The following is an 11,597-nucleotide window of genomic DNA, read 5'->3' as shown; positions in this document are numbered from 1 at the left end:
TTTCACTCATATTGAGACGTCACCAGCTGTAGATGAAGTACCACAAATTTAGATCTATGATTAGCGCTCAGAGCTGTAGCTGTTTTTCTTTAGCGTGCCAACGTCTGTCTCCGTTTTCAATGTCATATCCGAAAGACCCGTGATTCTCACTTCCAAATGCCGAGCGTTTGGTGAAGGAGCAATCACTACATATTTTAACATCTCAGGTTTGACGCGGCCATGTCACGAGCGGGGCTCGAACTCACGACCTTTTAGTTACAAAGCGAACGCAGGTCTCCTTCGAGAGATATCAACTAAGGATTTCTACATAAAATACAATACACATGACCCCCACCCTTTCAGGGAGACTGCAAAACGAGAAAATTTGGCGCATACGTATTTATGCGCAAACGCAAGTGCCAAGGCATTGACGCAAATTAATGTAACTAGCACACCGGCAATTTCTTACGCAATACATTTGGCGTAGATTTGTGGCGCCTATTGTTTTTCTCCATGGTCAGTCCAGCGTTCGCTTAATAACTTCCAGTCGATTTCTAACTCGGGTTCTAGTGTTATACAAGTATATTGCAAATAAAAACTCTAGGATGCATTGAAATCGGAATTTAAAGTTTGGCACGGTGCTTTCATTCCCGGTTAGCCGACAACAGTGCGACTTCTACATCTCTCAAACTCTTCGTCATGCCATCCGGCTTGTCCAAGGCAGAGTGGACTTGTTGAAATCCTTTAAAAACACGGAAAATCTAAATGCATTGACGTACGTTGCTATGGGTTTTACGTGGGTATAGTTCTTGCTACATTTAACTTCATATTTCATTGCAGACTTTTAGTAAATGGGTTTTTTTTTTTGGTGTCTCTCAGTATAATATTAGGACATGTAAATAATAATAATAATAATGAGTGGTTTTATATAGCGCCTTATCCAGCGTATGCTGCTCAAAGCGCTTTACAATAATCAATGTACATTATTACCCCGGCAGACCTTATATCAATCTATTTTGTTCAAAGTTTTCCCAAACATTGCAGCAAGTGAAGCCTCCGCTCTGTAGCTGTTGTCATCATCATGTTATATAACAATGTTGAACAACCCTATCTATATACATGTACATGTATATACTCACACCATATATTTTCATATTAACTCGTAACAATACGCAAGATCGCGACTACTTTTTCCGTCTTGGTTTTAAATTTTACTTCCCCCTTTCAAAGTCTCGCGAGACCCAGAGTATGCGAGAATTTGGGCATGTTGGTAAATAATACCAGTTCTACAACTTTTATCGTGATCGATTCACCCGATTTGAACAATGGTGTACTATCATTGCATTGCAGTAGACTGTAGTAATGATTCAAGAAAGAAACATAATACGCAGAAATATCCATAACTGATAGATTTTAATGGAAATATGGTGGGGTTTTTTCCCACTGCTGTCAGCCAGGAAATTCCCAAAGCTGAGAAGAGCTTGCGTCAAAATATATAGCTTCATTTTTCCTGTATCCGGACGTTTTTACACACCTTTCATATAAAAATGCTTTTAATTGTGGAAAGCACATGGAGGTTAAATCGTCTTCCGATGCCATTGTTTTGAATAAACAAAAAATGCCCAAGATCGACACGCTTTTCCGGACTTCTTTACAAGAGAGTTCCGCTAACGCGGTATTTACGATCTTGCGTATTCGAAGGAATATCGTGTATGTATCGTGTAATTTCGTGGTCATTCGTAAGAGTATCGTATTAAATCGTCTTTTATCTTACAAACTTTTAGTAAGTTTTCAACGCGTTCTATATCAATATTAATCTATATTATATGTATGTGTGTGACTGTAAGTGGAGGGTTTTGTATGTGTAGAACATTTGATCTCTAAAAATTATTTCATAGCAAAATTCAGCAAAACTCTTATTAACTATTTTCATGTAAACCTCATTATAATATTGTCAAATAATCCTGTTTATCAACCATACCTTTGTACTTAACCGTGGGAGAGGGCTTGTTATGCCTGTTGCCCGATCATATTGAGTTTCTCAATAAATATGTTTTAATAATCCACAGGGGCTAAGCCCATTTTGGGCTCGAACCTTGTGATACCATAAATATAGAAAGGGGTCTAACTAGGCATAGCTTACCTAGTTTAAGATTTTTTTAAGCATTTGAAGCGAATGGTTAGTTTTTTTATCTGTGTCAGAGTTAGACCCCTTTCTATATTTATGGTATCACAGGGTTCGGGCCCAAAACGGGCTTATAAGCCCCTGTGAAATAATCCTTTAAAACGCGTTCGTTACGTAATCGCCACATCTCGTCCTGTTATTACACAAACATAGTATATTGTTGAACAGACATCGTTGTCGTATCGTACTTGATTAAAAAATAGCATCATCTGTAGAAAAATCTAATTGAATTAATTGAAATATGTATAATTTATGTATATGAATAAAAGTGATAAAAAATGACCACCTCCAGATTAAAGAATGCTTAACTAATAATAAGGTATTTCTAATGGTCAGCAATTTTTTTAATGTCAATTGTCGATATACATCGGAAATACAGAGCTCACAATTCTTTGTTATGTAAACAAGGGTCGTGCCATGTTTTTTTGTTTACAAAGGTTAAATATTCTAGCAAAAGTTTCGTTTAAAGCAGATTTTTTTTTATTTACAAGTTAATTTTGAACATCATTAAACGGTTTCTAGTATTCTACAAATCTCGTTTTTTTCCCCCAACATCCTATTTTCTAGGAAGTAATCTATACGAAAACAAAAACATGACACGAACCTTGTTTACATAACAAATTTCGGATTTTTTTTCAACTTGGATTAACGAAAATTATGAAATTGAATAAAACACAGAGGAAAAACATATAAGGCTTCAACCTAATTGTATTGTTTTAAAAATCGTAATTAAAAACCATTCACTTATCGTATATTGTAACACATGGCATGGAATGAATTAAAACGTTTGCGATATTTATCATTTTTTATCATTTATTGCAAAATTTCATTACATAACAACAAATCACAGATGATAATAATAATTCATCAAATAAATATTAAATATGTTCCTTCAAGCACGTGCCTATACTGTTTTCAATTGACTGAATTGTCAAATACATGAATATATAAAACGAAAATTTACAATACGTGACATTAAAAAAAAATTAAATAATGAATTGTGATATAAAACTTGAATTCCGGTAATTGAATCTGTGGAAATGATTTAATCCTTTATCACTCGCGAGTAAATGATATTTGTGTTAAATCAAAGAGGTCTCCCTCGCAAATCAAAATGAAGTTTCGCTTCTTCAATTTATTACTGATTTGTATAGAAGTATGTCATTCAAAGTAAGATATTAAAATTTTAATACATTTTCGCGAATTGACATTGAATGATAATTTTACCAAGTGCTAGGAAGAATATTTAGTCCCTTAACAACCGTTGATATATATATATGTTCCTTTTCATAATGCTAAATGGGGTAAAAATAAACCTCAAACTAACTGTTGAATCCATTTCAGAACAAGAATCATGATTATGAATTTTATCAAATATTAATTAGTTAGGTCAGTATAGTAACAGTAAACACTGAATTGATATTTAAAACAAGTTAAATAGAAAATCTGAAAATCTCGGTAGATCAGTCACAGCACACACGTACGCACACACACATACAAGTATACGATTAGAATAATGAGATGCAAGTAAAACCATATGAGTGGATGCAAGTTTTGGGGATACTCTCAATTTAAGGACTAAATGTCCTCAATCTGACAAAAAAATTGGTCCAAGAATAAATCTAATTTTTTTTTTGTTGCTCTTGTTAAGCTTCCGCGATTTAATTAAACGTGGAAATCGCGCTGCAATGAACGCCGCGAGGTGCACAGACACTATTAGTCTAGTCATCACGTGACATTCGATAATCATTCCGATCTTCTACTTACATTCTGTTTACAAGTAATGATTTTAAGGAGGTATGCTACACCAGAGAAATTTGATGTAGATGAAAAGTGGAGGATATGTACAACAATATTTTGAAGTTGAAAATTTTCAAATTTACTTTATTTTGTCAAAAAATACAGTTTTAGTAGAAGGTAATCTGAAAAAAAATTAAAACCCCTACTGGACTCGAACCTGCGACCTACAGTTCAGCAGTCGGTATCCTTTTATTTTTTTTTTCTCTTTTATTTATCCTAACCTACTGCGCTACTCGGCTAGGTATTTAAATGGAAAAGGAAAAGTCAAATATTGCTGATATAGATTTTTTCATCCATGTTTTTAAAGGAAGTCAGCCATTATGACGATGTAGAGTACTACCTTAAAGCGACCTTGTAAATGTCGGTAAATTTAAAGGCCACAGCCATCGATCTACATGTATATCAATGAAATTTGGCAGTCTGTCATATTGCGTAACATCATAATATAGCAAAGGTTTTGCGATTGCTTCCAGAATTCAAGAAAATGACAATAGAATGTAAATATTTGGCCTTTAAGAGATCAACTATATATATTTTCATAAATACTTTTCAGAAAGAATTAATTCTAAATCAAACTGATTTTCTGAGTATTCTACTGAATTATCAATATCCAAATTTGGTGGTTCAGTGTGTGTCTGACATGTGGGTCTTATTGTATGCATTCAATAAAAAATTCCGAAAAGTAGGATAAGACCTCATGTACATTTAAGGCTCTCTGATTCGCGAGGAGAAAAGGCAATTTTCTGACGGATTAAGAAAAAAGCTAAATGGAATCCCTAACAAGAGAATGGCAGTATCGATTTCCGCATTCTGATACACGGAGATTCCGTTCTCCAAGCTTCGCCGATCACTACAGTGGTTTTAGGTATTGATTTTGCTTTGGGATAATTTTCCAGCGCAATCAGGAAGCTGTGTATTTTCACAAGAATCTAAATGTCTGCATTTGAAAGATTTTACAGCTTCTGATCGTTCAACTCAGTGCTACCCGATCGATCATCGCAATTTGTCATCGAAAATTCATCATGATATTGTAAACAACACACAAATAGCAAAAACCTTACTAACCAACTAGAATGAGACTATTACACTTTGTTATTTTTTGGTAATTTACATGAAATACTCGCATTACATTCTTTCAAAAATGGCACTTGTCGAAGTTTTTCCTGATATTGAGTGTGAACGTATTGATGAATGACGGTTAAATAAAAACATAGGTAAACACGAGCATAAAAACATGTATGTATCTATATCAAAATGTTAACAGACTGTCATCTTCTGTATAGGACTTCACATAAGATTGCCAAAGCGAATACTGAAGTTAAACAGCATAATAAATAAATAGTAATGAGCTTATATTAAACATCAACTGATCATTTCTTTCCGTTTCAAGCACAGGCATTAATTCACATCTACTCTGTACAAAACGATGCTGTTTGTCTATCACAAGCTCATGGAACTAAACTAAGATCCTAAACATCATCGCACCATCTCGGAAAACTGAAATCTCACCATCATAGGAAGATTTTTCATTCTAGAATACACACTGCGCATTCTCATATACAGGGTGAATATGACTTCAGTTCAGCAAATATTTCCGTGAAATAACCCGGGTCACTGTTTATTCTAAGCATGTTGCCACTTTGCTTATTTACAATGGAAAGACATCGGTCCCAAAACTTCTCCTTGTCGTGTTCCACTAAGAAAGGTTTTAGAGGATAACTGATCTCGTTGCCCATGTAGCTATACGACAGATACAAACACGTCAGCACCATCGCCTGCAGGTCGTGTTCCGTGACTATGTCAGCGTGAGCGTTATCACGCACCAACATGAACACAAAAACCACATTTGCAGGATTGATGAACCCAATATCTTGCCAGCCTTGTAGCAACAGGGAGCGATCCACCGTGCGCAACCACATGATCAGGTCGCAACCCTCAAAAGTCTTAATCTTTCTGCACTTTTTACAAAGATACTCTCCCAGACACTTGAGGAGTTCCGAAGTGGAGGCTTGGATGATGGTGCGTTTCGCGGGACTTGTGCAGATTTTGTCCGATTTATCTGTCGTTTTGGAGGGAGGAACATTCTCGTCTGCCCCTGATTTGATGTTGTATAATGATAATGATTTGGGTATGTTTCTGTTTACATTGTCAATATTGGAATTGTTGTCTAATTTACCTGGAACAATGGAAGCATTTGAACGCAAGAGAAAGTTCTTGTCTTTTTTCTTACCCCCATTCACCGTAAACTTCTTCCAACTAAGTCCACTGAGAAACACCGTATGCTTCTTATACATTTTCTCTCGTGACTGAGACGAATGGGCATTTTTAGCATTGTTCAAAATTTCGTATCCATAATTCTGCAAGTGAAGATCCTCATATAAGGGTTTCCTCGGCCGCGGTGTGAACGACATCACGGTCCCCATATTGTCGACTTCCACCACAGTAAACGAACAAGGATACTGTGTTAGGTAAACCAGAGGAAAATTATTCACACACTGCAAACTAGCCGGTGAATATTCACCCCTTTGATCACTTCCATCCGTCTGCCATCTTTACTTCCAGGAGGAATTTCACATTAAACTGTCTCAGAAACGGATAATTCCTTGAAATTCCCGTCTATAGGTTCACAAAATATCGATTGGCCATCCCAGCCGAATACCATCTATATTATTATAATGCGCGCAATGACATCATTGCTATGGAAACATCAATAGTCTTCGAGAGTGTTCAGTCTCCGTAATTGAGTCATGCGCAGTGAAGCTTGTAGTTTCTGTCGTTAGTCCTGGACCAATAATCAATGGGTATATGGAATTGGTCACGTCGAGTGGCACGAGAGGAGAAATATCGATTTTTCTTAGACTGTTTACGGCGATGGATGAATGTGTTTGGGTGTTTTCTTCACACGTTTGCTAATTTGACGTATATATTGTATGGCGTACACGGTGTGTTTTGGTTGTGCTTTTTGTTTTTGAATGAATAGAAATATACCTTTTAAATTCTTATTTAGGAAATAATTCTTTAAAGCAAGTTCATTTTTAAGTAAAAAAATTAAACCCTAGTCGTGTATTTAGTGTGTTTCGTAGGCTATATATATGCCCCCGTTTTCACATACCTGCTAGATTACGCAATCGTGTGTTCTATCACGCATATTCATTCATGATCTTAGTCGATTTTAGGCATCACGCACGCCATTAAAGATGCATGTACCGCATTATTCGAAGCGAAATCTTCCCCCATAATATTGCACGAAAAATGTTTACACCATGCAATTTGACAAACCCATCAGTAATGCACGCCTGGGAATAAGTCCAATGAAACTTGCAATGTATACCTGCTGACTCATAAAGAAATCTACCGGTACATTCATTGATGATAATCAGATACAACACCGCGGAAATGGTAAATTAATCAATATTTTACATTTGTCATTTTTTTTTTTTTGTCAGTAATAAGCCGTCGTTGTTTCATGGTGTGTGATTTTCGATATAAACTGTGACGCGCAAGTCACTTTCAACTCTGTAATTAAAAAAGAAAAAAAGGAAAATTAGGAAATATAAACATACTAAAGGGCCTGCGAATGGAAATGATGCACGGGCTATAGAAAATTGTTGTAAAATCAAGGAAACAAAGTCAAAAAATAATAATACTTCTACATTGTATTACATATACAAATTACTCACGAATGTAATCAAAAGAAAATCATCACATGACATGCCTCTCCTGAAGGCAATTACTAGTATATTTTGGAACGCAGTTCGCAGTTCACTATTCGCAATTCAATAGTGAACTGCATTCTAGAACGCAGTTCGCAATTCAAATTTCTATATGCATAAAACAACACCTCAGCCTAGATAATGATGAAACCTACATAACATGCAGTAATGCAAGAGGGAGGTTTTGAATTCATTATTCTATATATAATTACATTTCCAATGTTTTTTTTGTTTTTGTTTTTTTGTTTTTGTTTTTTGTTTTTTTTACATTTTAATATCTTTTCAAATCAAAATGATAAATATTTTTTTCTCATAAATGTGAACAATGTGCGTGTTGATCTTAATCATACAGGATAGCTAATATCAACTTGTGACCGGAAATATTCCAACAGAAATGAAAATAAATGTGAATGTAATTTTTTGGGGGGTTGAAAATACAATGCTTCGTGCCAGCATGCGTTTCATAGAATGCTAAGTAGCGCGCTTCATTAAGTGTGATTGCGTAAAGAATCTCATGTATTTTCAAAAATGAAATTCATTTCTTAAATATTTACATTTTCAATGTTTTTTTCCCTTCGATATTTTTACTAATTGAAATGCTAGGCTATTTTAACATCTGAAAATGAAAGTAAAATGCAAATATGAAAACTAAATTTCATTTTTAAAAATACGTGAGGGTATGAACATCAATGTATATTTATTTCGTAATCAGCAGCAACGAAGTTGATGATGAATGATTGTTTTTGTTTCTGTGTTTTTTCTTTTAAATAAACTTTATATTGTTGAACAAGATATCTTAAAGGTAATTTATTTATCTAAATCAAACACCCGGCCCATCGGCCCCATATACCACTTTAAACACAAAACTTAAATACAGTACATAGAAATAAGGAAAAATACATGAAAATATACACATTACAAATACATAAATGTTGTAAATGTATACCGGTGTACCAAGTTCAGGGGCGTCTTGTATGAAATATTGGGAAAGTACGAGGGCTGTTCGATATGTAATGTGTATTGTACGATATCTCAAAAGCATTCGACTCAAATAGTGAAATGAACATTACATCCCTTCAAAGTATTCTCCGCGGTTTGAAATACATATTTTCAAGCTCTGAATCCATTTCTGAAATGCGTTACGGTACGCTGATTTAGGTAGACCTCTGAGGCACTGACTGGTGGCTGAGCCAAGGGCTTGTCGGGACTTGTAACGACGACCAGATAAGAACTTTTTCGTAAGAGCCGACTAAATGGGACGGTCCTTCGGATGAGACCACAAAAACCGAGACTCCTTGTCACAGCTGGCGTGGCACGATAAAGATCCCTCTCGATCGTAAGCGCCGAGCATAGGCCTAAATTTTGCAGCACTTCACCGGCAATGGTGACGTCTCCATATGAGTGAAAAATTCTCGAGAGGGACGTTATATGTACTTTTTCTCTAGATCCCAGGAATTGCCATAAAATCCCGTGGGGATCCGGGTTAGAATAGATCCTCAGTACCCCTTGCTTGTCGCAAGAGGCGACTATATTGGGCGGTCCTTCGGATGAGACCGCAAAAACCGAGGTCCCGTGTCACAGCAGGTGTGGCACGATAAAGATCCCTCCCTGCTCAAAGGCCGTAAGCGCCGAGCATACATGTAGGCCTAAATTTTGCAGCCCTTCACCGGCCATGGTGACGTCTCCATATGAGTGAAGCATTTTCGAGTGGGATGTTAAACAATATCAAATCAATCATTGCCATGAATAAAGACTTGAAATAAACGTAGCATTGTATGGATTTGCAGGAAGAGTTTTTTTGAGTCTAGCAGTAGCATGGTTTTAATTTTTTTTATATAGATTATATCCTACTACAACTGCATTGTTTGACTAAATAAAGTAAATTTGAAAGTGACTGCATGCGTGTTCAAGAACAGATCAAGGAAGTTAGCTCCCGAGCGTTTGAGCACAACTGCGCAGGATGCTGCAACTAAGTATTTACTGGTCCAATACTAGTGGTGCAAACATTACACATTGCATCTATTACTGAACCCTGTCCAGTTAAAATTTTTGGGCCAATTCAATTCAAATTTTGAAGGGGTTTGGCAGGGGCCATATTTTGCAGCGGAAGGATCAATTAATTAAAAAGTTCTAAATCTCATTGCTTGATATTACAGTTGCTGTTTCATCCAATATATCTTCTATTTTTATCCTCCGATACGTGTATTTTAGTTTTATAATTATGCTACAAGTAGTTTAGACTTAGAAATTTACATTACTCCAAATCCTGTTTTAATTCTGAATATTTAAGAAGTTCTGGCGCAATTCTAAATCTTACAGGTAAAGTTGTGGTACCCTGCCAGCAGGATTAGCTGCACAGTTCTGGCAAACAGCTCAGGCACACAGATTTGTGTGCCACAAACTCGCGGCACATTTGCAGCACACTTTGCATGTTGGTAAGGGAGAAGTAATTTCTGGAGCTATTCCAATTCCAGGTAACCACGTGATACAAACAACCTATTTAAGTCTTTATATAGATCTGATAACGCGCAAAATAGCCACACATTATCACATTAGGAAGATTACGATAATACACAGTAATTCTACAACACATGCATGAAGTTCCCTGGTCTTCTTCTACAAGTCCAGACTTACTTAGACTCTGACCTCACTTACCACAACTTCCTAAGTCTAATGGTGGGATAAATAAAGCCCGATTCCTTGACCTTACGGAAGGACACCTTTCAAATGCTTTGCTTTGTATATGAACTGCTGCAATGCACGTACCTCAAGAAGTATGCCAGCGTGAAACGTTGCAGATCATACCCTCAAATATTTATAATGATGAAATTTTGTAGTCATTAGACTAAATCAAATCATGTTTACATCATCATGAAAGCCCTACCTTATCGATATTAATCGGTCGTGGTGGTTAAATGGTTCGCTTTGTGACCGGAAGGTCGTGGTGATTAAATGGTTCGGTTTGTGACCGGAAGGTCGTGGTGATTAAATGGTTCGCTTTGTGACCGGAAGGTCGTGGTGATTAAATGGTTCGCTTTGTGACCAGAAGGTCGTGGTGATTAAATGGTTCGGTTTGTGACCGGAAGGTCGTGGTGATTAAATGGTTCGGTTTGTGACCGGAAGGTCGTGGTGATTAAATGGTTCGCTTTGTGACCGGAAGGTCGTGGTGATTAAATGGTTCGGTTTGTGACCGGAAGGTCGTGGTGGTTAAATGGTTCGGTTTGTGACCGGAAGGTCGTGGTGATTAAATGGTTCGCTTTGTGACCGGAAGGTCGTGGTGGTTAAATGGTTCGGTTTGTGACCGGAAGGTCGTGGTGATTAAATGGTTCGGTTTGTGACGGGAGGGTCGTGGTGATTAAATGGTTCGCTTTGTGACCGGAAGGTCGTGGTGATTAAATGGTTCGGTTTGTGACGGGAGGGTCGTGGTTGTTAAAAGGTTCGGTTTGTGACCGGAAGGTCAGGAATTCTACCCCTGGTCGTGCCTTGGCCGCGTCAAACTCACGGCTTTAAAAATAGACACTGTCTTGTCATTCGACGAACGCTCGTTAGCAATGTTGCTCCTCTGGTTCCTACATGTCACGCCTTATTCCTACAAGGTTTACTAACATGCTGGTACGTAGATTTTATTCCAACAAGTTCCGCACGTTAGTACACGAAATTGTGACTTGCTATTCTAGATTTAGTCAACGCCCTAATGCGATACTAATCCCCTTAAACAATACATGTATGCAAGGTGAATATAACGAACAGTGATCAATCTCATGTATGTGTTGCAGAATTACAGTGTATTTTCGAATTCTTCCTAATGTGATAAAGTGTGGATATTTTGCACATTATTAGATCTATTTAAGGAAAATAGGGTGTTTGTATCACGTGGTTATATTAACCTGTGGATCATCTCTACGTTTGGAATAGCACCA

The 11,597-nt window shown here is 36.8% G+C and overlaps 1 protein-coding gene across 1 annotated transcript; it reads right to left on the bottom strand.

Moving 5' to 3' along the window:
* Nucleotides 1–2,959: 2,959 nt before the first annotated feature.
* On the bottom strand, nucleotides 2,960–8,855 carry LOC125665640 (cyclin-dependent kinase 5 activator 1-like). The gene has a single exon (XM_048898392.2). It carries the CDS (start codon nucleotides 6,385–6,387, stop codon nucleotides 5,518–5,520), a length of 870 nt encoding a protein of 289 aa, XP_048754349.1. The 5' UTR covers nucleotides 6,388–8,855; the 3' UTR covers nucleotides 2,960–5,517.
* Between the last annotated feature and the right edge of the window lie 2,742 nt (nucleotides 8,856–11,597).

This window comes from Ostrea edulis, chromosome 10, assembly GCF_947568905.1.
Source record: "Ostrea edulis chromosome 10, xbOstEdul1.1, whole genome shotgun sequence".
Classification (NCBI taxonomy): Eukaryota; Metazoa; Mollusca; class Bivalvia; order Ostreida; family Ostreidae; genus Ostrea; species Ostrea edulis.
The sequence above is the reverse complement of the archived record's forward strand: the minus strand, read 5'-3'. Positions and strand labels throughout refer to the sequence as shown.